At 51.6% G+C, this 27,725-nt stretch overlaps 2 protein-coding genes across 2 annotated transcripts in view; one reads left to right on the top strand and one right to left on the bottom strand.

Moving 5' to 3' along the window:
• DAB2IP (DAB2 interacting protein) overlaps window positions 1–14,156 on the top strand; it is a 118,300-nt gene extending 104,144 nt beyond the window's left edge. The window contains 10 exon segments of the mRNA XM_029960527.1: window positions 1,624–1,860; window positions 3,280–3,481; window positions 3,632–3,810; window positions 5,315–5,751; window positions 5,754–5,902; window positions 5,905–6,195; window positions 8,954–9,106; window positions 11,936–12,138; window positions 12,693–12,780; window positions 13,864–14,156. Coding sequence (XP_029816387.1) covers window positions 1,624–1,860; window positions 3,280–3,481; window positions 3,632–3,810; window positions 5,315–5,751; window positions 5,754–5,902; window positions 5,905–6,195; window positions 8,954–9,106; window positions 11,936–12,138; window positions 12,693–12,780; window positions 13,864–14,031 — 2,107 coding nt within the window. The 3' untranslated portion in view covers window positions 14,032–14,156.
• Window positions 14,157–22,336: 8,180 nt separating this feature from the next.
• TTLL11 (tubulin tyrosine ligase like 11) overlaps window positions 22,337–27,725 on the bottom strand; it is a 38,182-nt gene continuing 32,793 nt past the window's right edge. The window contains 2 exon segments of the mRNA XM_029960563.1: window positions 22,337–24,825; window positions 26,720–26,826. Coding sequence (XP_029816423.1) covers window positions 24,536–24,825; window positions 26,720–26,826 — 397 coding nt within the window. The 3' untranslated portion in view covers window positions 22,337–24,535.

Raw genomic sequence — 27,725 nt, 5'->3', positions numbered from 1 at the left:
TAAAGCCGACGAGCTGAATTCCATCCGCTGTGGCACAATTAAACTTCCACGGGCTCCAGCCCCTGATGGGGAACGCGCAGCCGGGGCTGCATTTCAGGGGTTTACTTTCCAGTAACTGCACAACCTGTCCTGATCATTCAAGCCTTAAATTGCTTAAAGGATTCTCCTGTTTCTGGGCAAATACCGTGAAGAAAAAGGGCTTTGTCCAATTGTGTGGATCAAGCCAAAGACAGAGGAGAATCTATCCAGCCGAAGACGGTGGCTAATGTTATTTGTAAAGCTCGAGGTAAAAGCTCGTGAGAGTGAAAGTGAGAAGCCAGCACGGAGCAGAAGCTGAACAGGATGGCAGCATTTGCCAGGCACTTTTATGGACTGTCAGCAGCATGTTGGAAGGGTAAAGAGGAACTGGAGAAAGGCTCTACCTGTGGGCTCGAAGAACGGCTGCAGGGCCAGAGGCCATGGCCAGGTGGCTGCAGGGCTCCTGCCCCTCTGACAGACCCCAAACCCCACGGGTCCTGAACTCTGTGGCTGTGGCAAGGAGCAGGCAGTTGGTGTTGGTGAGCAGTGTCCGTAGCCCTGGGAAGCAGAGGCCTGAGGATGTGGAGCACTGGCAGCAGGAGGAGCACCCCTGTATTTGCCCAGAGCCCTGGGAGTGCTGCCACAGGGACAGTGGGTGGATAGGAGGGCTTCTCTCTTTTGGAGCCTCCCACCTGGTTCATGCTGTTGGTGTCTCTGGCCATGCAATTCCCATGGTTTTCTCCCCTTCCTGGCTTGTGAACAGTTCAGCCCAGGGCAGTCAGTCCCACCGAGGGGACAGGCCAGCTGGCATTGCTTCACTTCTACCAGATAGTCCCTGCAGCAAAACTGGGAAACACCATCCTTGGAAATGGCTGTTTGTAAGGGGGATTTATGGCCTAAAATGCAGCCTGAACCCCCCCACACCCTGCTTTGGTACCCCTGGCTGTCAGTGATCAGCTCGGGCTGTGAGACAAGCACGGTGGTTCCTGGCTGGGGTGGCAGGAGTTGTGTGCCAGGGACACAGGGACCCACGGTGGGACCCAGTGCCAACCTTCTCCCAGGTGGGAGTATCCAGCTGAATAAATAACACGTGCTGGGAACAGGATAAGGTGGGAGCAGGGGGCTGGGGAGGGCTGAGCAGGAACAGGCAGCAGTTCTCCAGCGATAAGGGCTGCTGCAGTGAGTGTCTGCTGGACCCAGGGGAATTCTGGCATCCGGGAAAGGTAGGCTGAGGTCTGTGCAGCTACAAGGCTGGAGTAACTCCGGTGGGGCTCTGTGTTTGTACTAAGCACGCTGGGATTTGATCCAGGTGCTTGAACAGGAGTATTACAATTTGCAGAGCCCTCCCTCCAAGCTCCAGCTGTGCTGGAGACCCTGGAGCTGCTGGTGATTCATGGCACAGCCAGCTGAGTCCTGATAAGCTGCTGTGCACAGTTTGTTTCATATCCCAGCCTTCCCAGTTGTCCGAGGTCCTGGCACAACCAGGACACTGGGCTGATGGAAGCTGCCCCTCTCACAGCTCTACAGAGCAGCTCTTTCCCATGTGGTTTGAGTCTCCTGATGCTCTAACCCTGACAGACACTGCCTGCCCTTCTGTCCTTTCAGCGTCTTCCCAAGGGAGCTCAAAGAAGTTTTTGCCTCGTGGAGACAGGAATGCAGCAACCGGGGCCGCCCCGACATCAGCGAGCGCCTGATCAGTGCCTCCCTGTTCCTGCGGTTCCTGTGCCCGGCCATCATGTCCCCGTCCCTCTTCAGCCTCCTGCAGGAGTACCCCGACGACCGCACCGCGCGCACCCTGACCCTCATTGCCAAGGTCACCCAGAACCTCGCCAACTTCGCCAAGTAAGCCGGGCTGCGGGAGCGGGAGGGGAAAAGGAACCTCTGGGTGTGTGGGCAGAGCCACGTGGATCCCACACCCGCTGCTCCTTCCCTCCCTGGAAAGGGCCTGTGGGCTTCCTGTTGGCTTTTCCCCCCACATCGCTCTGGGACTGACTGTTGGGTCAGGGAGGTCATTAAAGTTTCCAAAACAGGACGTGTTTTATGAGCAGGAAAACAGGCTGTTTTGAGCACAGGGATGAGCAGCGGGATGGCAGCGGGGACATTGTCCTGTGGTGTCCCACGGGTGTGGGACCAGACCCGACCAGCAGCAGTGGTGTGCACAGCTCAGGAGCTGCTTTGTCCCTCCTTTGAGCTCTGGGACCTTCCCTGCTATTAAAATGCAGCTGACTGAACTGGGAAAGCCTGAGAAGAGAACAGGGACACCATCAATTCTTAACTAAGCCCATTGGTTTGATGGAAACAAAGCGAGAGATTTCTGAAAATCTTTTCACTGGCTGCAGCTCTGAGCTCCTTATCCTGAGCTCTGATAACAAAATGATGAGCTTTCTGTAACATGAATGGACAGTTTCTGTCTAAAGCTTCTTAGATCTGGAGACTGGCTTAGTGCTCACACCCGCAGTCAGGAAGGCCCGGACGCGCACGGGACGCAGGCGGGAGATGTACAAGTGTGTTACACTCGATGACAGCAATTCTCTGTGCACCTGACCAATCCCTGACTAAAGGGCTTTCAGATTTCCAGCGCTCAAGGAAAGGCTCTTTAACTAAGCTGACATTAGTCAAGCCAAAGTGATCAAGCTGAGCTGTCCTGTGGGTGGCACTGGGCCTGTCCCACAGAACCGCTGGCACAGCACCAACTGCAGCTGGGACAGCCCAACCACGAGGCCCTCCCTGTTGTGCTCTAAATAAGACACACAAGTGAGGGTGGAGTGCTTGGAGGGCAGAAGGAGGTGGCAGGAAGACCAAGCTGGCCCAGCTGCAGGGGTGGCTCTCCAGGGTGAGCCCCAGAGCAGTTATGCCTGTGTTGCTGAAGAGTGCAGGATTCCTACCGCCAGCAGTTGAGGGTGATTGCTGTGACAGCATCTTGGTTTCCAGTGACAGGTCCTGTTTCTGGAGGCTGTGCCCTGACCCAGCAGTAAGAGAGGGTCCATTACCAACAACTCCTGTGTTTCTCTAGCTTTCACCTCCATTTGTGCTGTGGAGATCCCACACTGATGAGGACTTAGCTGGATCAGGCTGGGGTTACTTTTGTTTCTGTGATCAGTGAGGTGTGCTGGGTGCCTGCTGGCAGCCCAGGGATCCCAGAGGCTCTGAAGGGTTCAGATGCCAGAGGAGGGTTCTTTACCTGCATATGAACCTGCCCTTTCTGTGGACTGCCCTTCTTTTTACAGGATTTAGCTGAAATCCATGTTGCTCTCTCGATAGGTTTGGCAGCAAAGAGGAATACATGTCCTTTATGAATCAGTTCCTGGAACATGAATGGACTAACATGCAGAGGTTTCTCCTGGAGATTTCCAATCCTGAAACCATCTCAAACACAGCTGGCTTTGAGGGCTACATCGACCTGGGCCGGGAACTGTCCACGTTGCACTCACTACTGTGGGAAGTCATTTCCCAACTGGAGCAGGTACCCAGGGGATGGCAGGGGGTGGAAATGATGGGGGAAATATTGTCAGTGTGATTCACTGAGGGGACTGTGCAGCAGCTGGCAAAGCCCACGGTTCTCTAGCCAAAAGCACAAGATGCTGGCAGTAATTCTGCTCTCTCCTCTGCCCAGGGCACTGCCACGAAGCTGGGCCCTCTGCCCCGGATCCTGAGGGACGTCAACGCGGCGCTCAGCAACCCGGCCTGCGTGCAGGTCTCGGTCACCGCCGACCACGGCGCCTCCACGCCCAGCGCTGGCAACAGCATCTCTGCAGGGCTCCAGAAAATGGTGATAGAGAATGACCTGTCTGGGTAAGAGATGAACCATGGCTGGGCCACACGCCAGGGAAATGTGGAATATTCGTGCAGGGGCAGGCGGGATGGGGTGCAGTGTGCTGCTGTCCAGTCCATTGACCATTTCCCATCACAGAGCTGATCCTGGATGCAGTTCAGTCTGACACTGCCAAAGCAGTGGGGGGTAGTGCCAGCCTGTGGCTCCATCCTGAGCCCTTTGAGAGCCAAAACTGGGCATGTGGTCTGGGAAATCAGGAACCTGGTGGTCCCTCTCTCAGCTGTTGAGAAGCAAAATGTTCATCTTTTGAGGACTTGAGAGTCTGTTTGTGCTGACCTCAGGATGTGGGTATCATCAATAAGGAGCATTTGAGATGTACAGGATTGGCCTTACCCATCTTTGTAAGACATAGGGTGTGTGCTGAATTCACTGAGATCCAAACCTGCTATTTCTGTAACAGTTGCCAAGCTGTAGAGGCCTCACAATGAGTTCCAGACTGCTCTGTCCAGTTTTTATAAAACTGGGTGTTTTTAATGATGAGCAGTGATTCACAGACACAGTCACCTACATACTTTTTGCCCTGATTAAGTAAGGAGCTTCATTCACGGGGAAGAATGAGGCTGTTGCAGACCTCTGATGTTTCTGTTTGTGGAAAATGAAATGGAGCCCACACAAATGGAAAGACTGTGCTAGTAAAATAGTTTGTAAGTGGAAACTGCATAATATTTAACAGTTTAATTAGAAATGAAAGGCAGCAATGGCACTGGACTTCCTCTAATCAGAGCTTTCATCTCTAGTGCTTCCCAGCATGAGGTGCAATTATTTGTCTAATGCTATGGAGGATCTCTGACAATATGCTTCTCCCCAAATACTTGCTTACAATGCACCATCTTTGATCAGCAGAATATTCGCATTAAGCTACTGCAAAGCTCTCTCTTCCTATCCCCAAGAAATCAATATTGCATGAATGTGTGTTGCAGCAGGAATGGGGGGATAACCTTCAGCTGCCAGGCTTTAGCTCTGCTGCGCTTGCTGACCCTGGGAGGCCTGGTGTGGATCTGGCCCCCACAGTGTTCTGTGCTGTACAAATCCTGGCCAGGGTGCCCACTGGAGTTTGCTGCCCAGGTACAGAGCAGGGGACACGGGTGTGGCATGGTTGGAAGCAGGAAAGGTGACACAGGCTGGCCCGGAGCAGAGCCAGCTGGGATGGCAGAGCGCCAGGAGCGCGTCCCTGATGCCTCCTGCCCAGCACTCTGGCCGTGCACACACTCCCCTCGCTCACCTGTCCTCACCTGCCCACTCCCAGGCCAGCCCGGGGCTCATGGCACCCTCCATCCTCATCCTTCACACTGTCCCCTGCCGGGGCTGGGTCCTGTCCATATCCCCACCCCAATCCCAATCCCACACAGCTGCGCCACCCTGATTTCTGAGTGATTTCGTTTTCCTGCTCTGGTGCAGCATTCACAACTCTTCTTTTTTGTTTTGTTTTCCTCTCCTCTTCCTTACGCACTGACTTTCCCGCAGTCTGATAGATTTCACACGGTTACCATCTCCAACCCCTGAAAACAAGGACTTGTTTTTTGTCACAAGGTCTGCTGGGGCCCAGCCCTCGCCTGCCCGAAGCTCCAGTTACTCAGAGGCCAATGAGCCCGACGTGCAGATGTCTAATGGCAGCAAGAGTTTGTCCATGGTGGACTTGCAGGACAATCGGCTCCTGGACAGTGGGGCCAACGCGCCCGGCACGGCCGACTCCCTCAATGACAGTCAGTCGTCCCTGGGGCAGTTGCAGGGCATGTGGACCACACGGACTCAGCAGAACAGCGTGACGGGCATGGCCACCGTGCGCCGGGTGGGCCAGACGCCCACCACGCCCAGCGGCGAGAGCGCGCCGGGGCGGCCGCAGCTGCTGGCGCCGCTGTCCTTCCAGAACCCCGTGTACCAGATGGCCGCGGGTCTGCCCCTGTCCCCCGCGCCCTGGGCGACTCGGGCTCCGATGCCACAGCTTCGCTCATGCCCACAGCACAGCGAGAGCTACGGGCCAACAAAGCCACGGGCTCTTCCGCGCCCCCCGCCGAGACTTCTCGCGCGCGAGCGGGAGCTGGCCGGCGGGCGTGCAGCGCTCGCTCACCGAGAAGGCGGGCAGCCCATCGATGCCGGCGGCAGAACAAGCGCGGGCCGCAGGGCCGGCAACTTCGCCCAGCCGCCCCCCGCCGCCCCCGCCCTGTGCCGCGGACCGACCCCGCCGTCCTGCTGAACAGCGGTGGGGCAGTACCCCGCGGCCCTCCAGCGCAGCATTGAGCCTCCTCTTCCCTGACTGGCCCGGCAGCGGGGCCCGGCTCCGCCAGCAGTCCTCCTCCTCCAAGGGCGACAGCCCCGAGATGAAGCAGCGCACGATGCACAAACAGGTGAGTTCGGGCTGTCCGGGCTCTGGGTGCTGAGGGGCCGGGGGGGCTCAGCCCGTGGGGGTCGTTGCCACAGGAGGGGGGGATGTGGCTCCGAGTCACCGCGTCAGTGCTGACCCCGCAGTGGCGTCACACGTGGGGATGTACCTCGATAATGGCACCCAGCTCGGCCTGAGATGGAGCCCCTGCAGGGCTGGGGACACAGCCCAGTGTCTGCTGCCAGTGTCCCTCTGTCACAGGGCACGCTGGCCCGTGAGGTGGTAGGTGGCAGAGGCACGAGGGCCGTGGCAGCCGAGCCGCTGTCCTGCGCTACCATCTTGTCACTGCTTTGCCTCTCCATGCCCAGGCTCTCATCCCATGCCATAGTCAATCCCGTGCCATCTCCCAGGCTTGGAACAGGCCCTGATCTCCCGTGCCTAAGAGCCTCCCTGCTGCTGCTCCCATCCCAGCAGGGCTGTGGCGCTGCTGGACACTGTGAGACCCTCCTGTGAGAGCATCTGGGAGGTGGGAGCGATGAGGAAGGAGCAGGTGCTCCTCGCCGAGAGCGACGTTCCCGCTGTGCTGAGCTCCACAGTGATCCCAGTGCTGGGCTGCACAGAAATCCAGTCCACTGTCTGTGGGGCTAAAATGGAAAGCAGTAGGTCACAGGCCCAGGGCCCTCTGGTTGCCCTGGCACGGACAAACGGTTTTTCTAGTGCTCATTTATTCGTTTCAGAACTAGCCTATAGAACTTTACCACAGTAGGGCCTCTCTGTGCTAAAGGAAGAGCTGTAAAAGTAACACAGATCCAGAGAATGTGGACAACAGGCAGGAGCTCCTGCGTCTCGGCCCAGACCCAGAGTTCAGGCACCTCTCCAGCAGTACAGGGTTGGTGTGACCTCCTCTCCTGCACGAGGCAGCCCTGGGTCAGTGCTGCCCACAGAAGGCTGTTCCGTGCTCCCATCTGGAGCTGTTCCATGCATTCGGTATCGATCCCTGAGCTGGCATTGCCACGCGGCAGCGTTTGTGTAACACGGATCAATGCTCATTAGGGACAGAGGGCACAGAGCTCTGCAAGCAGCACAGGCCTGTTCGCAGCAGAAGTTCTTCCAGAAAGACATCCATGATCTCTGGGTGGCCTTTGGAAGCCCTGGCCAGGTTCTCCTTGCAGACCATTCCTCCATCCACCCCTGTGATCCTCTCAAAGTTTCTCTCCAGACCTGGAGTCCTCAGAATGCCTCTGCCACCCTCACTCTGCACATTTTATTTGCATGTTGGCAGCATCTGGAACCATTTGGAAACTGCTCCTCATTGGTTGTATTTAATGCTGTTTGAGACCAGAGGAATCCCATCTGGTGGCTTTTTTCAGAAGAAGTCCATGAACCTCCTTGCTGCCAACCAGAAAGGCTGCTTCTACATCTGCAAGGTCATCTACTGAATTGACTTCCACGCTCTCCCAGGTCACAGCAGATGTCCTTCTGTACTTCTTCAGAGAAGGAAGGAAGAGGCAGAAAGACCTGTGCACAGTGGGCTGAGCTCTGTTCACTGACATCCTTTAACAGTGGCCTTTATGCTGCTGGAACAATCCCGGGTGGCTTTGTGGCTCAGACCCTCTGAGCAGCCACCCCAGGTACAGTGCCTGAGCTGGAGGTGTAGGGAAAAGCGGAAAGCCAGAAGATGGATGAGGATTTGTAGCAAATGATGTTCATGAGTGTTCATGAGTCGAGTCTGACACTTTGGATTCGTTATTCTGGAGAGAGAAGACCAGACAGGAAGATGGCACAGGAAAGCCCCTGACCCCAGTGAGGGGATTAAACCAGTCCCCATTCCTTGTGATACAGAACCTCCTGTTCTGCTGCCTGACAGTGACCAGGTTTCTCCACTGTCTAGAGGTTGGGACGAAGGAGAAGGTCCCCAACATTTCTGATTTGTTCACTTGAATTGCCTTGACCAAGTCATCCAGGTCCCATGTGTTCATCCAGCTGTTCACTGCAGTTTATAATGAGACAGGATGGAGGCAAAATAGCTGGAGGGTGACTTCCTCAGCTGTGTAATGTGGTTGGAAAATATTTGGGCAATGCCATTGGCAGTCCCTGCCCGGGCCAGGACTGAAAGGCAGCAGCTGTGGCTCCAGCTCATTGGCCATGGAACAGCACTGGTCCTTCAGCTCCCCTGGCTACATGAACAAACTACAGTTGAACTACTGAGAAGTTGAGCATTTAGATCTCTCCAGCACCCCAAGTGTAGCCTCAGCCCAAAGGAAACCTTTCTTCTCCAAGAAGACACCTGCATAAGGAGCGTTTCAGTTTTCAGATCTTGTTTTACCTGTGTGGAATCTCCACTGCAAGCAAAGACAGCTCAGCAACAGGCTGAAGAGCTGATTTCTCTGCTCATGGAGTGAACACACCACGCCCAGACGCTCCGTTCCTGTGCAGCTCATGTCCTTCTGAGGTGGCAGGACCTGCTCAGACACCTGGGCCATGACTTGGAGCAGGATCCTGTTGCTGTGCTCTGCTGTACCTGTGCAGGCAGGATGGCACAGGGAAGGATTTGGCCTCTCAGAGGCTGTTAGACCCAAACCAATGTGCAGCTGCAGAACAGGAGCTGTTCCTGCCCCCAGTCCCAGCTGCTCTGGCAGCCCAGCCTGGTTCGTTGCTGTTTGAGCAGCGTGGCTGAGGGTCTGCTTGGAAGGAAACTCTCTCTCTCTCTCTCTCTCTCTCCAGCCTCATGACCATTTCTGTTCCAGGTTTTTCTTTTGTCATGGTTGTGTGTTTCATTGTAGGCCCCTTCTCCTGTGAACCCCAATGCCCTGGACCGCACTGCTGCTTGGCTTTTGAATATGAACATGCAGTTTTTAGAAGATGAAAGCATTGACCCAGATTCCAAGCACAGGGATAAGCTCAGGAATAAGGACGAGCTCAGCCAAGCAGAAAAGGTAAAACCTGATTGGATTGAAACAAGTTTCTGAATAGAGAGAGGATTTCCTTGAATGTTGTTCCCTGAGCACCCTGGGGAGAAGGTGGGCTCTGTGCAGATCCCTGTCCATGAGAGAGGGTGATGCTCTGCTCAGCCTCACAGGGAGCTTCTGGAGAAGGTTTGGGAGGTTTTCACATACTCAGTGCCTGGAATCACCTTCTGATGAAAGCAAGTAAGAAAAACAGGAGCCAGCAATCAAGTACTGATGCTGCCCTGCAACAAACTTTGCAGCCAGCCAGTGCCTCCTACTGCCCCCATTCCAACTCCTCCCAGTTGCAGGGAAGAAAGCTGAAAAGGTGGATTAAGCACACCTGTAACAGAGGTGGGAGTTAGGTACAGGCAGTCTCCTGCCTCACAACAGGGTCATGTAGCAGGAAGCAGCTTCCATGTCAAAAGGCTGTTCACAGACCTAAAAATTAAGTCCAGATTTTAGTCTCAGAGACAGCACTGGGGCCTGAGGCGATTTCAGCAGTGCAGTGACACTGCCATGAGCTTATGGCTCACAGATCAGGGCCAGGCCAGTGTGGGGATCTGCCAGGAAGCCCATTCCAGAGTGTTCAGTCTCAGTCCCTGGTCCCACAGAGACCCTGTGCCCCTGAAGTAGAGGGGTGCTGCTCCTTCCCCTCCTTCCTGGGTGAGCCTGGGGTGGGAGAAGCTGGGAAGAGACAGAGTAGGCCAGGCCAGGGTGAAAAACAAGGGTTAGAAATGAGGATCCAGCCTGGCTCTGCTGGGAGTGGGCAGTTGGGCACCGTTAGCACTTGGGATGTTTCCTCACTGTGCTTCTCTCCTCTCACACCAGCCACACGTCACCTCCTGTCCCTCAGCACTGCAGACATCACCCTCCCCAAATTCCCACCCTCTTCTCCCAGGACAGACATGTCTCTGCTTTAGTTCCAGTAGCCTTCCTGTGCTCATTCTGCTGTGCTGTGTCATTTGGGGACTGTCACCTCTTGAAATCCAAGTGAGATGCCAAAGGCATCATCGTAGGGCCCGGGAGGTACAAGGCAGCAGCTCCCAGCTGCCCCAGGAAGAGCAGGGCAGAGTTTTGTGGGTTCAGCCCTTTTCTTACTCTGAGCAGGGCAGACACTGGTGGGGTTACAAACCCCTGTGGCACTGCAGCATCCCAGTCCCTGTCCCAGGTCCAGCGGGAGCCCTGCCCCGCTGTCTCATTGCCATGCAGCATCTTTCCTTCCTCTGCTGTGCCATCAGTCACTGACATCCAAGATCACCATTAGCATACTCTCTCTCCCCATTACCGTAAGACATGAATGGTAACCGAGAATGAGAGGAGTGTTCTAGAGACAGGAGCGACTCCTCGGGCTCCGAGGCCTCTGCTGCTCTCCTTTGAGCTCACTTACGCTGCTCCTATTTTAAGGCTAGGGTAGGTATTTAATCTTTCCTGTTCGAGCAACTCCCTGCTGTCTGACCTTAGTGCTTCTGTGCAGCTGCACGGGCGTTTGTGTCCCCTCATCGTTCCAGGTTCCATGTGCAAACCGTGTCCTTTCCGTGCTGCACCGAGAGCTTTGCTAAAGGAAAACTGGAGTGCTCTGTCCTGGGCAGGGGGAGCTCCAGGTCCTGCCCTCTGCCAGCCCTGCTGTGGGACTGTGGCAGTTCAGGAAGACCATCAGCATCCTAAATTCTCAGTCCTTGGGCACAGCAGTTGTTTTTGCTGTGAGTGGAGTGCTGCCCTCCCCTCTCCCTAGAGCTGATCTGGGGATCACACACCCCAGGAGGACTCTCAAATAATGGACACGACCCAGTCCATCATGGCAGTGCTTACCCAGGTGCATTTCTGAAAGTTCATGAATAACACTTGTAGCTTTAACAGCCTTCAGGACTCAGATGAGAAGCTTTTTCCCATATCTGGCTCTTTAAAAGCAGCTTGTCACATTATCAGCTGCATGTTAATTATTCAAAGGTTATTCCAGTTGAGATTCTTTTCCAAAGACTACTTCCAAAGATAATTTTTTGAAATTAAAGCAGGTTTTTTTGGGCACACACTCACTGGATTTTCCTTTAGCAAAGCAAGTTGAACTGAATGCTGTGCTGCTGCAATAGCTGAACCCAGTTTTACCGAGTTCAAAAGCTCTTAATTTTTTTAATTGCTTTCTGTGATTCTGCTGCTGATTTATAGCTTCACCCAAATGAACAGTACAACTGTGGGGTCTTGGCTTCACGCAGTGGCTCTTCTTGGATCGAACCCTGGTTTGAGATTTGATTGTATAAAGTGCTGGGCCCCAAAAAGCAGGAGTGCTCCGTGCCCTGCTCGTGCCCAGCGCAGTGCCATCACCTCGGTGAGGTGATAGAGAGCCAGCAGTGTCCCGTGTGTCACTGCAGCTCGTGCTGGGCTCCCAGCCTGCCCAAAGCCCCCCAGTTTGTGCTGCAGGTGAGGAGCTGCTGCGTGAACCCCCAAGCCCAGCGCTGCGGCTCCTCCTGCCTGCGCGGGCCCCGCGCTGCCGGGGCGGGGAGGCTGCCGGGTGCCTTTGCCGGGTGCCTTTGCCATTGGCTCGCTCTAACCTGCATTTCCCCTGTGAAATGCCAGACTCTGCTAACAGCCCACTCTCTGCACTGCCAGCGACCTGCCCCGGACCCGGGATCACTCCTAGCGCAGCGGAGAAGACGGAAGAGGAGGTGTCGGCGAGCGGGGTTGTCTGACACGGGTTTGCAGCTAGTCTGATACGAGAGAGGGGCGTGAGCGGGTTTGGGGGCACCCCTGGCACGGGCAGAGCCCTACGAGGTAACGTGCCACATGTGTTTTCTCCTCCTGTGTCTGTCCCTGGGTGCTCAGTACCAGCAGGACCTGGTGGTGCTGCAGGACAAGCTCCGCATCTCCAACAAGAAGCTGGAGGAATACGAGACTCGCTTCAAATGCCAGGAGGAGACCACGCAGAAGCTGGTGCTGGAGTACCAGGCCAGGCTGGAGGAGAGCGAGGAGCGGCTCCGGAGGCAGCAGGAGGATAAGGAGATCCAGATGAAGGGCATCATCAGCAGGTACAGGGAGATGGAAGTGCTGGGGATGGCAGTAATGCTGGGCAGCCTGGCTGGTGTTAGAGCTGATCCCTGCTCAGGAGAATCAGGTTTTCCATGTGGGTTTCCCTCTCAGTGTTACCTGGGACAAGGAAAACCACAACATTTTCCTGACTGACAAGGCCAAAACTTCAGGAGGGGAGAGCTGGCAGCCCCCCCCAGCTCCCAGAGGCTCTGGCAGGCTTGTTCTGTTCATATAGCTGGGGATCTCACCACCATCCCTGACTCCTAGCTCTAATTCCCTTTCTCCCACCCAGTGGGATGTGGTGTTTACATTTGTCTGGGACACCTTTACCTGAGCCAGGGCCACTGAGTGCTTTCACTCAGCCCTTGTAAATGGGTCAGCCTTTTCTGTGCTGTGTCACTTCAGCTTTGGGCTGGTCTTCTAGAGAGAGCTCCAGGGAAGAGTTAAGAGCCAGGAAAAGGTTTGGTTTGTGTGTAAGAGGAGGTAGAGTGTGAGACTAATACCTGGGCTTAGCAGAGCCCAGCCAATGGAACGTTTTCCTGTCTGTTCCCAGACTGATGTCAGTGGAGGAGGAGTTAAAGAAGGACCACGCTGAAATGCAGGCTGCCGTGGATTCCAAGCAGAAGATCATTGATGCACAGGTGAGTCCCCCATGCCAGGGCTGCAGCAGTTTTCAGGGTGGCTGTACCAGCACAGCCTCCCCTGCAGCAGTGCCACCCCAGCATGGTGAGACTGTGGGGGTGAGTCAGCACATGCAGGACAGGGCAGTCAGACTTCAGCAGGACACGAGTCACTGTCACAGCACTCACATCTGTGCAGCTCTTTGCAGCCTGGGAGTGTGGCAGGAGACACACAGGGGGTGGCAGTTTGGGCAAGGATCATGCCCACAGGTCAGTCAGTGAGTGGAAGGATCATATCCCCCCCCTGGAGCATTGCTTGGTGCTTCATGTCCCAGTAATGCTTCCAGGACCTGGACACGAGGAACACACAGCCTGGCCAGAGCCAAGCCAACATGTTTTTTCAGCCTTTGGGTCGTGGCTTGTAGGATTGGGAAGCTCAGTTACTGCTGTCAGCTACGGTGGAAGAGGAGCATCACATGATGGGTGCAAAACACCATGCTTGGAAAAGAGAACCTGAAAATATAATCCATAATCATTTAGTTTGTAACAGAGAGGAGCATCAGTGTCACAAAGAACACAAGTAGCACAATCAGGCTGCAACATGAAGCTCTTGCTTCCATTCTAACAATACTGTGATTGGTGAGAGTTGCCATCAAAGACATCCTGGGAGGCTACAAGTCATTTAAACTATTAATTTACACTAACAAAATCAATTAAACACTGACAGGAATAACTACCTTGGGAGAGCTTGGGTTTAGAAAAGGAATCCTACCATCCTGGCAACAGCTGAGTTAGAACAAACAGTACAATGAATTTCTGTATAACTGAATAATTAGAGGAACTTTGTTACCTCCATTTTCTTCAGGATCCTAAAATGAATGTAGCTGACATTGCACAGGAAAAGGACATTTGTGGTCCTGCCAAGAGCAGCGGATTTCAAAAAACGCTGCGTAGCACTTAAAACCCCTGCACCTAAGATTGCCAGAGAGAAGTGTTCTGGTCCAAGAGACCTCTGGGTCACTGTCTGGGGAGAGGCCCTGACATCCCAGGGGGACAGGGCTCGTGCCTTGGCGCTGACCGTCCCCTGTGCCCGTTTGCTTGCAGGAGAAACGCATCGCTTCCCTGGACGCTGCCAACGCACGGCTAATGAGTGCCCTTACTCAGCTGAAAGAGAGGTACAGCATGCAGACACGTAATGGGATCTCCCCCACAAACCCAACTAAATTGCAGATTACAGAGAATGGAGAATTCAGAAACAGCAGTAATTGCTGACGCGCGGCGGGCGCTGCCGCGGGAGGAGGCCTGGCCGGAGGGACCCTGAGCCGCGGCGCCAGAGATCGGCTGTGCCCGAGCACCAGCTCCTGACTGCGGACGGCGCCGACCCAGCTGTGGGAGATGCCAATGCCAGCACTTTGAGGGACGGGAATGTCGAGTGTGAGATGAGTGGCATAAGGAAATAACACATATTCGAGAATCGCTGTCACTTGTTGGATTTGAATCAGTGTTTAATGTTTAAACAGAAGTAACCTTTTCCTTCCCAACCGGCCCAAAGGATATGCCTCACCCCTCCCCAGCAAGGAGTAACGTCCTTGTCGTGTCAGTCAGCGAAATAAAGGGAGCTGGGCAGAGCCTGCAGCAGGCGGGGCCCAGTAAGCCCAGCTCGAGTGTGCTGCTGGATGTAGCGTCCGAGGGACGGCAGCAAAGCTCAGCCCGCTCCTCCTGTGCCTCCCCCCGGAGCACAGCCCTCCCAGAGTGAACCCCAGCCGAGCCCAGCGTCCTCCCCGACGTGGCTTTTGTGAGGCCACTGACTTTTACAGCATCCACAGGGCATTTACGCAGCTCATTAGTGTGTCATTAACTCCGCCCACCCAGGGAGCACAGTGCAGATGGAAGGTCAGGTGTGGTGGCCAGAGGGGTGCTGTGTGGGGGACCCTGGTGGCAGGGCAGTGGAGATGGGCAGGACTGGTGCTGCTGGGGCTCCCGGGGTCCGTGGGCAGCCCAGGGGCACGGGGCAAGGCCAAGGCTCTGGCACACGAGTGGAGGGAGGAGCTGGCACCTGGTGAATGGCGACCCGATTCCTGTCAACTGCTTCTGCTCTCTCTCTCAAATAAAGGGGAAGAGTTGTGTAAGCAATAGCCCCAGGCACTGTCCCACGTGCACTTCCAGCCACAGAATAAAGTGAATGTTGCCTGAGCTTGGTCCCTGAGCTGTGATTGAGGGACAGGGGCTGGATTTGCTGGTGCCCGTTGTGGTAGAGGGGGAGCGAGGGGCTACGTGGAATGGCAGCTTCCTGCTTGACCGAGGGGTCGTTGTGGGGATGGAATGCTCTGTGAGGAGAGTTTTACTATTTCTGGGGAGAAAAACAGACAAAGAAACAAGAAAAAAGCCCTGAAGAACCATGAAGATCGGTAATTGTATTTCTTTTCTTTCACAGTATGCATTAGAAAAAAAAAGATCCCATTTTCTGGAATACTGTCCTCTTTAAATTGGGAATGAGCACTGCATGGAAATTAACCGGCTTGAAGAATGTAAAACATGGTCATAAGGGAGTAACCACCAAGAACAGCAGCCACCACCGAGAGCCCCCTTGTCAGGAGCACTGTGCAGGCCTAAGCCAGGATTAGACTTTCCCAGCGCAGACCCGGCACGGCCACGTTGGCTCAGCGGAGGGGTCACCCCTTCACGGGGGTCGTGCCGCTGAGCTGCCACCACGGCGTGTTTGTTGGTTGGGGCTTCTTGCAGTTAGTCCTTCACGGGTCCCACTCTCAGAGCAGGTCCCTCGTACCGAGAGCCAGAGGGTTCTCTGAGACCCGGATGACAGTGTACAGTGTACAGGACATCTGCCTTTGCTCCCACAAAGGGTCACACACTGCTCAACGCCTGGCCTAGCTCCTCCTGCCATGAGTAAATGTACACAGGGACTAGGATGCTCCCTGAGCTCTGCTTAGGTACCGTCTCCAGCCTCTCACTGCCCAGGCTGCCTGAGCAGGACACTTTGCCAGTAAGCTCTGCATTGCCGTGCTGCCCCACAGCCGTAAGGCTCCTTAACAGCATTCTTCCACACGCAAAATTAAAGATGTTTTGGTTTTTTCCTACACGTTTTTACTGGTCCCTGGAAGCCCTGGGCCAGGCCCAGGAGGAGCAGAAGTGTTGCACTGAGGTCTCCACACCCCGCCAGCAGCTGCCAAGGGGTGCAGCACACAGCAGACCCCAAACGGAGCTCCTCAGAGCAATGTCATAACTCAGATCTTATGGCAAGTACAGTCACCTTTGAATTTTGGAGACTAGCACAGATGGCTTTGAAGAACCTCACAAAACTGACAAGGTCACAACTGGAGAAAGACCCAGACAGGTTAGGAATATACAGGGTACTGTGAACCGTTGGGTACGTGCACTCACGTCTGCCACTGTCTCAGAGTCAAATACCTGATAAGAACCCTGCAAAAAGACTTATTTTAAATGCTGTTGCCCTGAGATGTGTGTTTAGAGCTGATTGTTTTTGAATTCTAAATATTTGTGTTGCGAGAGACTGGAGTTTTTCAAGACAGAAGTAACATAGAGGAATGGAAACACTAACAGGGCACGGGGGCAGGCGCCCACCAGCGACGTTTCCATTCGTACATGGAGGTAATTTTGGGATGCAGTCAGTGCTCTCCGTAAGAGCTGGAAAAAGAAACACCCACAAACCAATTGTTTAGTGCTGAAGCTGAGCACAGTCCATCTTAATCTCCTCCACCACGAGCCAAGGCACTGCTTCCCCCCCCGATCTGTCACAAACTCCTGGTTAACCTCAAACTTGCAAATTACTGAACACATTGTTCTGCTGAAAGAGCAGGAACGCTTAAATCCTTCCATAGCCAGTTATTAAAATCTTAAAAGTTCCAGTGCCAACACCTTCTGGAGTTGTTGCTTAGTTTCCCAAGCCAGTATGAAAAGAAATTCAAATCAGGACAAAGTCTCATTGCAGTAGAGTTTCCCCCCCCCTCCCAGTTTTTCCCTGTCTCCTTCCCCTGCACTTGTCAACAACTGGACCTAACGGTGACCCTCCCCTGGAAAGGTTTGGGGGCAGGTGTTCAGATCCAGGCTCAGTTCAGTTCTGTTCCTTCAGTTCGTGTTTCTGTTATTTATGAGCTGTACATTGATGTGTGTGTGTGTGTGTGTGTGTGTGTGTGTGTGTGTGAGAGGGTCCTGCCGTGGCCCCAGAGCTGGTCCCTGGCATAGCAATACCAGAGGTGATCCCAAGAGGTGCTGCAGCACCAGAGCCAACAACCACTATCCCAAGGTTCTGTGCTCGGCTCCATTTCCTTCCCAGTTGCGCTTTCTACAGTGAGAGGCTGTTCTAGTGCAAAGTGTAAACAAAGCAAAAACACTCCGATTTTTATCTTAATACAAGTCTTAATATTTTTTTGTAAATGTTCTCAGTGTTTACTGTACCGTATCTATCTCACTAACAGTTGTATATAGTAATTTAACTTCTGGTGCTGCTTATTCGGTCGGGATTTGGCTGTATCTCACTGCTGTGTTGGAAAGGTGGGCTCGAGCTGGCAAATCTGGATCCAGCCCCAGGTCCTGAATCCAGCCTCCTCCCGTGGGGATCTGAGGGAAGGGGAAGGGAGAGAAGGCAGGGATCCAGATTTGCGTTGGGCCCACCTCAAGGATTCTGTTTTAAGAGTTTTGAGTTGGGGTTTTGTCAAACTGTAGTGAAGGCTCCTGAAAACCGAGCGGGTTTGTGTAAAGGGGGATGGAATGGACTGACCAGAATCCCACGGTCTCTGCAGACTGTAAGTATCTTCCTTTTGGACAGGGATTGTGGCTTCAGTGCCAAAAGATGGGAGGGACCCAAGTCCTTCCCCATGCCAACTCATACTACAGTGTAGTCACCAGCCCCTTTTGCACCAGTTTAAGCAAATCCTGCCACCATCCAAAGAGTCCGGTGTCACTCCACATTGTCATTTGAGTCTGGTTGGTTTTGTTTTCTGCTTTTGCAGCTGTCAAGCACTGATTGCACTGTGAGAACACACAGAACCCTCTGGCCTGGGAGCCCCATAGGTTACTGCAGGGTGCAGGTCACGGGTTCTGCAGCTATGAATACTCCTAAAGGGCAAAGGGACTTGCTGGACCTATGTGAGGTGTCACAGGCTCTCCTAGGAAAGCAATCAGCAAGGAATCAATCATTCCCAAAGTTTAGATAGCTCATAGGATTTCCCCTGTCCCTAATGTCCATTCCCAGATGCAATAGAAAACATACTGAGGTCTGTTCTGTGATGGACAAGGAGGGGATTTTGTCACAGGAGATGGCAGATCCACTGATGTGTTCAGCCAGGACAGCCACGGGCTGTGGGCCAGGATCTGATCTGCCAGGGGCTCGTTTTCCCCAGTGATCCAGGGCAGGGAGAGTGGCCCTGGGGTGACACCTGAGAGCAGCCTGTGAGCAGCTGTGTGTGTCCAGCAGCTGCCCCAGGTCCCCTGCCCTGTCCTTCCCACACAGCTCTGCCTGGGCAGCACGAAGGGAACAAACCGTGACTCTGTCCCTGGGCTCTGTCCTTCCCCCGCAGTGACTGTCGGGGTCACCTCCTCCCAAAGGTTTGTGTCCAAAGCAATCCAGGCCTCCAGCCTGGCCTGGCCTGGCACTGGTGTGGCTCAGAGCTGTGGCCTCCCGGCCACAGGAGCTCCCTTCAGTGGCCACAGGAGGGACTGTGCCCATCTCCCGGCAGGTCCTGAGGGCCCAGGGCAGTTCAGAGGATGCTCAGCCACAGAAGCCCCTGCCCTGCCCCTGCCCAGATAAACTGTTGCCTTTGCCTTTCCCGTGGGGAGATTCACAGCTGGGGGAGCGGGAGGGCAGCAGCTGAGAACATGCAGCTCACGGGCTTCACAAACCAAAGGCAGTGCTGAGGGTGTTCACAACATCCAGAAACAACCACGCTTGGGAAAAGGGTGTCACGTTCAAGCATTGAGTTTTACAGATCACCTGAGCTGTGACATTGCTGTAAATGCCATGTGGCTCTGCATCAGCTACCAGTACCCCAGAGTGCAGCCTCCATCCTCACATATTCCTTTATCATACATCACTGTGTCTTAAGATATACCTCTCTCTGTATATCTGCTTAGGCTGATACTTGTTCCTGATAAGCAGTCGCTATGTTTTATATCCTCTTATAAAGAAAAACAAATTTTTTTTGTAAGTATGTTTAAAAAACAAAAAAAAAGCAAAGTGGAAGTGTTTGCTGAATCTCCTTCAGCTCCTTTTAAACTATGTAATAATGTACAGAGAAAGTTGTTGGTGTTCAAAGAAATGATGTGGCTGTGCAATTTATGTACATTTGCAATTAGAAATATTAAAGATTTATTTAGATATTTTACATAAGTGCTCCAGCACCTCTACTCAGTCATTTCCAGCTTTTAGAGCATCCTGGCACATGCCACATGCACACACAAACGTGTCTTAGCTGTCTCCCCAAACAGATCATTGGAATCTGCTCCCCAGGAGCATTTCACTGGCTCCACCACCTTCCCTTCCAGCACCCATCACACGCTTGGGGGTTGTGACAGCCCCCACCACTGCCCCTCACTCCTTCCAAACCGCCCTTCTGCCTCTCCAGTAAAAGCAGAAAACTTGGAGGAGAGTCATTAAAACCCTGGGCAGCATCAGCATCTCTGCCTCATTAACATCACCCTAATTAGCTCCTCCGGGAGCAGGGGGAGCCAGGCTGGCTGCATGGAAATGAGTCGGGATGTGAGAGCACCTGTGGCTGTTCCTGAGCTCGGCAGCTGGACCCGGGCTGGGTACTGGGGTCTTGAGCCAGACAGGAGAACCCTCTGCTGCTCCTGCCAGGAACAGGCACCTGCCCAAGGGGGGAAGGCAAAAACACACCCAGGCTGCTGACAATCCTCTTTCCCTCACGGCTTCCCAAGCCCTCCACAATCAGGTCCCACTCCACTGCAGTGGGTGAACATCAGCATCCTTGTTTTCACAACGGGGACATGCAGCAAGAGCACAACTTTCCTAGGGCGCCCAGAGAGCTGCAAAACCCAAACCAAACCGATTCTCCTCCCCCCGCCCTCCGTGTGCAGCCATCCCACGCACGGCAGCCCCGGCTCCTGAGCAAACACCCTCTGGAGCAGGAATTCAAAGGCAGGCAGTAAACAAACCTCGGAAGGCTCGGCCCCAGAGACGGGAGCGCAGCCGCTCCCTGCCAGGGAAGTCAATAATGACAGGCAAGCAGAAAGGAAGGAGCTGGAACAACAAGAGTCATTAGTGGAAACTTGTTGTTTGTGCTAATTAGATCATTATCTGGAAACTGTTATTGATGTTGCCATTTCAGCTCCTGCTGCTGTTCACAACTTTATTTTACCCGTGTCTATTGACTGCCCACGCTCTTCCATGTCCTACAGGAAGGGCTGGCGGTGCCAGGTGAGAGGAAGAGAGGAAAGGACTTGTACACCTGTAAGATTTCTGCTAGCACAGCTCCTCATCACGTAAATAATATTGATGCAGGCCCTGTACATGATCAGATTTCCCCACTCGTGGTATGAGCCATAATTGAATAACCTCAAACATTTGATTTTTTTGTCACATCTTCGAGGAATGAAGCCTGAATAACAGAGCTCCCAAGTTGACTGACTTTGATTTATTACAGTCACTGTTACTCCTCCTGGAAACCACAGTCCTCCCTCACCCCCTGAGTGAGGTGTGCTGGGGGACCTGGGCTGATGAGAGGACAAACGTGAGGCTCAAGACTCCAAACTACAGATCAGGGATCTGGGTTTGCACCCATAACTCACATTCCCACTTTTTCCTGCTTGTTCACTGGTGTATCTGACCCTGACCTGCAGAAGGGCTTTTGTACTTCCACTGATGAGGTGTAGGAAGAGGGAAAATTGCATCACATCACCATAACACACTTTTGGTTTTGTCCTTTTTTACAATTTCATACCAGTTCTGCACTACACCTGCAGTGAATTGTAGAAGAATCAGAGCACTGTGTCCTCCTGCATCCCTTGCTGTGCAGCCAGGAGCCACTCCCAGTCCCTACCACTTGCTTTGTCTGGGACAGTGGTGAGGAATGGGAATACTGGGAAACCCCAGCAGGTGCGAAGCCACCCTGCCTTCAGCCTCCCCTGCTGTCCCTCCCTGAGCTCTGCTTAACTCACCAACTCACCCTGCTGCACGAAACAGAAACGTGCTCGAATAAATCACCTGCAAGTTAAAAGCAGCCATTAGCCATTAGCAAACACCACAGGCCCACGGGCCAGGGTAATTCAATGTGATATGCTTGGGCATGCAAGGTAATAGGTTCCAGCTGAATACCATGTGATACAATCTCTTCAATGCGGGGTTAAATGAGGCTGAGACAGAGAGCAGATGGATTTATCTGGGTAGTGCTGATGATTTTTTGTGTGTGTGCTTAAGGTGAAGTGAAGGTAAGTAAGGCAGAAATAATCGGAGAGAAAAGCAGGAGCTGGGCTGCTGGGGCAGGGATAGCAGGAGGGACCTCATCCTGCTGGAACAAACCCAGCGAGCAGGAGGATGCTCTCAAGGCACTACAGATGGGAACAGCCAGAGAAAAATAAATACTTTATCAATCTCCCCTTACGGAGGAACAACCAGAGGGCAGAGCGGGACAAGTGAAGCGTGGCTGGGCAGATGTAGACACCTCACTGATGAGGTGCCAGCAGGATTTAGGAGCCCAAACACCATCTCTCATCCACCCAGGACCTCTGCAGCAGGAGAAGGGACCAAATTGGTCCCATGCCCAGGCACAGCACTGCCCTCCCTCCCCGTGGAGAAAGCTTTTGGAACCCTCACCAAGGCAGGGACATGAGCAGAGCTATTACCTAAAAAATGCAAGGGCTCAGCACATTTGGGCTACACACAAGACTGCAGGGAAGGGGAGTTGAAATTCTGGACTCACTTGCCTCAAATCTTCATTAGATGTTGCTTTATTCTGATTTCTATCCAGAGAGGAATACCAGACCCAGTGTCTGATAAGGAGAAAGATTTCACTGGTATACAATATCCATATCACGTATGTCATAAATGGAATAATGAGTGCTGTGATATTCTCTGAAAAGAATATATAGAAAAGTGCTATTAAAACCCCAACCTTTCATTTATTGTGTCTGTAGCTAGAGAGGTACCTCAGGATTAACAGATTATCAGTGCATTAGCATTCATGTTCTGGATAAAGTGTCTCTGGCCATTTACATGGGCACAGACTGGTAACTCAAAGGCTCTATGAAATTGGATGCTAAATAATATCCAGAGGAAATTGAATTAGACAGGAGGGAAGAGAAATGTGACTGCCATTAAGTCTCTAAAGAACATTCCTGGTTTATCCCCTCCCCCCTCTCTGAGAATAATATGGCATTCAATTTTCCAATTATATAAATACATGAACACTGGATTACCAGAGGCAGATAATTGAATATTTTGACTATTCTACAAGGGACCCTTCATATCTGAAGTGGGAGATGAATGGGCTGTGCTGCATCAGCCTGTGGATGCTCGGGCTATAAAAACCTCTACGAGATCCAGAGAGTGTAAAGATCTCCAGCACAGAGAGAGATCTTATCAGTGTTCAGTATACAATAGTTAATTTATTCCACTGATATCAGGGTAAGTTATACAATAGCAAAACCTGGATAATTTAGGCCACAGATTGTACTACTTGAAAGGTGCAAGGAAAGGCATTCACGGCCGCAGCATTTCCAGTCCGGCTCCTCTGTGACTCTCTTTCCAGGACATCAATCACCAGATGAGAGGAACTGTAAGCTATTTTCCAGTAACACACTGCCAATCACAAGACAAATGTCAGATGTCACAAAAGGAGAAGTAACCATCTTTCAACTTGTGAATGTCTTCAAATATATTACAATGAAAGTGCGAAAAAAAAATGACCCTTTCAGCTTCATTTGTTCTGACAGATGCCAGACCTTGGAGTTTGGCATTTTATCTTCATACTGCAATAATCTTTATGAAACTCAAACAAGGCTGAGGGCAGTGGCATTAGTCTACAATTGTCCTCTTATGTACAATACATAACATTTCAAACAGTCTGGCCGTTGAACTAAAAAAGATCATCTACTTCTATTTTACTGGTGGTACAGGAGAAGATAAAGAGAAGGGACCCCACACCTGAGATTAACACATGCTGGGGATGAGTTATGTGTGGGCTCAGCCTGACTCCTGCATTGCATTGCCATGCTGCTATTGCCACTTGGGAGAAACACATGCTGCTGAAACTGAAACCAGGGAAGAAACTCAAAACACTCCCTGAAGTAAAAACTCACTCAGTGCCACGTGTGCATTTAGTCCATGACATGAAATGGGGGGGCTCCCCCTCACTGACACTGTGCTTCCTGAGTGGACACGTTTCTGGTGCACCAGCACTGGGACATTCTGACCTGGAGCTCAGGGAATGTTCTCCAGTCCAGAGCTCAGTGCCCAGCTTAGAGCTCTGCCATTTCTGACAGGATGGAGGACACTAAAACATAAGCAAAGTCATTAACATTAAAGAGGAGAACAAAGGAGGAAAATCAAACTCAGATGTAGCCATACATAATAGTAATAAAATATGAGACCACAAAGAGTTTCACTGAACAGCCCTGAAGTTCCCAGTTACTCCTGTCCTTATTATACGTGCCCTGTTATTCCAGCCAGTCTCTGTTGTGCTCAGCCCCCCTAAGGAGCATGGGAAGTTATGGTTCATTTCCTGAAAAATAAAAGATTCCTCTGTACAATTCCAGTGGTATAGCCCAGCAGTTCTGACACAATATCCTATTAAACAATATAGATCTAATTTTTACAGGCTTACACTGTTATTTAAGGGAAAAGAATTAAGAAAAAGTGCAAAGACACACAAAAATTCTGCTCTAGATGATATTGCAGGTCCCAATAGGGTAACAAACATGCAAATGGCAAAAAATAAACAAACCTAGAACACAGTTAGTTTAGGTTAAAGTCAGTGACAGGACTGGTTTCACTGGAATTTAAACTGCACAGCTTTCTGCAGAAGCAGTACCGAGTCCCTGAAGACAAAACCTCAACTTGATTCACCAAATTTGACTTGAGGAAGTAAATTTTTTTTCTGTGAATAAGTGTGAGCTTATCAGTTCTGTGGAAGCAAAAGGATAAATAGCTTTAGTTTTTCTTTAAAAAACTAACAGTACTTGTCATGGCAAAGACATGTACAAAGAAGTAGAAGCCAAAATAGGATTTCAGTGTTTTAAGTCTGTCTTTAAAAAATAAGTACATAGACAATGACCAAATCTGCATCGATTCCAGCGTGTACAGTCAAGCCATTGAAAGAAGAGGGTCAAAGCCTGAAGTCTGACCACAAATGTAATTCCAGGTTTCAGTTTTCCAAAGTCTGGTATTTGAGACTGCAGCTCCTTCCTTGGTTTCTGTGACATGTCCTGTGCTCCCAAAGCAATGTAATTCCTTTGACACGAGTGTGCCTCTCCACCAGTGCAGCCAATCCCATGGTGCTGGTTCTCCTCTGGTGTTTTGGTCCTCCCCTTCCTGCCTGGTCTCCACGCACTCAGGAGGAAAGCACAGCGTGTCACGGGAGGGGCACCCACAGAGAGGTCAAGAAACAGCCATTGCCAAGGTCATTATTTGAGAATGGCAGCCTGCAGAAGACTTTTCGAAGACCGTAAATAAAAACCAGCTGAAATAAATAAACAGCTGTGACTCTCAGATGGAGGAATGCAGTGCCTGTGTCTCCCCCAGCAGTTCAGGGACACAGCTGGGAAGGAACTCCCCGTCCTGTCCCGCCTAATTGCGCTGGGTTCTATAATCTGCCAGTTTGGAGGCCGTGGCCGTGCGGCTCAGGAGGGCTGGAGCAGCTGGGCTGAGGTGCAGCCCCTCGGCCTGGCAGGGCCCCCCCGTGCCCCCCCGGCGCTCCGGGACCCCCCAGCCCCACAGCAGGCGCTTCTCGTCCAGGGCAGCCAAGTGGCACTCACAGAACTCGATCAGTGACAGCACCTGCTCGTGCAGAGGGAGGGACTTGTACTTCTTCTGAGCCAGGCAGAAGAAAGCTTCCACAAAGGCCTGCAGACACATTCCTGCAAGGAAAAGGGGGTTCAGAGCGCAGCGTTCCCTGGCATTCTTCAGGCATAATTCCACCTCCTGTTCCGTGTGGCAGCAAGACCAAATGTGTATGTGCTGGGTGTGGACTCTACAGTCGTCCTAGTTAACACCTTCTCATTTAAATGGCAGCCCTCCAGAATGCTCAGAAAGAGCCAGGTTATATTTGTATGTCACACACAAGAGCTCACAGAGTGTCTCAGTCAGGGTGAGCCCAGCCTGGGCTATGGACAGTGATATTCCCTGTCACTGAGGCAGTTTACTCAGCCTCAGGAATCCAGAGGCAAACTAGTACAGCAACAACCCATCTTAAGACATTGTACCATTAAACTGCTGTGATATCAGCCTTGATTTCTGCTGCCTCAATCACCAAAACCAAATCAGACACACAGGAACATGCTGAGCACCAAGGAAAACAATCCAGTTGGAGAGAAAAGCAAGTCTATGGCGACAACTGCATCGAGTCTTTTCAACCCTGTGTTTTCAGAGATGGCCCTAACCCAAAGTTCACAGCAGTGTGCCATTTCAGTCTGCAGCACTGTAAAGATAACCCCATTACCAAGTATCACCTCCTAGAGATGTGAGTTCATTTGAAGTATTACTTCCCCTCTGCACAGGTACGAACCCTTGTGAAGGTGAGGAGGCCAATCTGTTCAGCCAAACCCAGCAATTCCACAACAGTGCTTTTGTTTCAGCTGAATGAAAAACAAACAGCTGAAAGTGTGCAGTGCCAAAAAATGTCTCTGCTATAATAAAACTCTGCCCCTTCACAAACAAAAGTCCCCTGCAGAAGCCACATGCTGCAGAACAGACTCTTCAGGTGTTGTTCCATCACATCTCACTAATAACACATTACCACAGCCAAGGGGAAGAGGGGCTGTGTATTAACACTAATTATTGTATTTAAAACCTCGAAGTAATACCCACTCAAAATCTTAATTAAGAAGCCAGACCCCAATTGGTTGTGCAGAATGGCAGCCACAAGGCACAGTTAGAGCTGCTTTGTGCTTTAACTGGCTCTCCCAGTTTGAACAGACGCTTAAGAAGATTATTTTAGGACGAGATATTGAAAGGTTTGGGGTTTTTAACTTAGTGTTGGCTTACTGATGCTGCAGGAAAGGCACCTTTTCAAAATATGACAATTAAATTCTGAAGTATAATTTCTCTCAACCAAGGCTGCAGCTGGGGTCGTTTACAATCTTGGCTGTAAAACAGCCTGCAAAAGAATTGTTGAGTTATCTGAAAGCAGCAGCTGCCAGCTCAGTAAATTTTTTTATCAGTCATGGTGAGCTGCAGGCAGGGAAACCACCTCTGGTAGCACACACACTTTCTCCCCCAGAAGTGACACTCATGTGAAGCATATCATGAAAAAAGTTAGAAGCTGCTGTTTTAGAACAACAGAATTGTGACTGTCATGTTTAGAGCTGGGAGTGGGCCAAACACAAAGCCAACAGGAACAGGTGGGTACTTTGTGTTTTAACACCTAAAAAACATCTGGTTCACTGAGACTGTCACTAAATCTCTTAATTTCTGAAAGCCTGAAGATTCAGTTCCATGCCTACTACTTTTGCTAGTGAAATTTTATCAGCTAACCACAGAAAAGACAGACCCACCCTGAACTGCTAAATGCAAATACTTGTATTTTACACACCTGTGAAGGTGAGGTGACCCTAATCTACCTGAAGTAGTACTGCCCTGAAGGGTAACTGCCACAGAACTAACCATAAGAATTGGCTGTACACGTTCATGCCTCAGGTGCACATGCCTTGTTCCCATTTTATTGAATGTCTGAAGTGTGCTTAAGCTACCAAAATTGGAAAAAATAACCCCAAAATCCAGTATCCATAGTTTTGGAATACAAACCTGTGTTACCTGATTCTTTGTGGTCAATTCCCATGCTGTTCCACCTCCTTGTGATATCAATGTATAGGATATCTACAGCAGCCATTGAAAAATTGCTGTTACTCAGTTTGCAGTTTCTGTTAAAAACAGACAAAATAAAGAAGAGATCCTGATTACATCCAAACTCACAAGTAAGGAAAAATTCTGCAAGGGCAACTGGGAGACTATGTTTGCAGACCCACTGTAACCTGCTCAGTCTAATAACAAACACAGAGCAGATATCAAACAGACCAGTGCTCATTAAGTGCTCGTATCTGAAAGACAACAGGCCCAAACTCGGAATATTTCAATTAAAAATATGACCTGACTGTTACACAGAGATTTCTCCCAGGCTACTGCCAGTACTCTGAGGCTGTAACAGAATGGAATTAATTGGTCCATTGTGAACCACCCCCAAATCTGCACAAGGCAGAGTTTGCACAGTGAAATACTCTTTTATTTGTCTGATTGATTCTGTTTGAAAAGGGGTGGAGGAAAACTTTCAGGCACAGCATTGCTTCTCCATGCCTGAACACAGAAGGGATTTACCCTGGTGGTACTGAATGCCTGGAGAGCAGCAGCAGCCTGGATGGGCTGCTGGGGCTGTGGAGATCTGACCCTCCTGCGTGCGGGTCCGCAGTGCGGTGCTGATCAGAAGATGGAACTGGATGTGTGTCCAGGATTTCCAGATGTCTGGCAGCCTGGCTGCCACTAGTGCACATGCCAAAGATCTGCCCAAAACTTCTAGCCAGAAAAGAAAAACAAAACAAAACAAAAAAACCACCCCAAACCTGGATAACTGAAAAGGCTCTTGCCCTACAAACCTCAGCAGAGCTCCCTTAAAACAGAGAGCAAGATCTGGCCTAGACAGTCCCAACAAATCTCAGGCAGCACCCAAGCAAGGACTAGAATCACATTCAGTGTTTCCCTTTCAGTTATTTTTTTAGGATTAAGAAAATATTGAAGAAGGATAGATTTTGATTAGCCAGAATTTGCG

Source organism: Manacus vitellinus, unplaced genomic scaffold (assembly GCF_001715985.3).
Source record: "Manacus vitellinus isolate BGI_N305 unplaced genomic scaffold, ASM171598v3 scaffold_27_pilon, whole genome shotgun sequence".
NCBI classification, from domain to species: domain Eukaryota; kingdom Metazoa; phylum Chordata; class Aves; order Passeriformes; family Pipridae; genus Manacus; species Manacus vitellinus.
The sequence above is the reverse complement of the archived record's forward strand: the minus strand, read 5'-3'. Positions and strand labels throughout refer to the sequence as shown.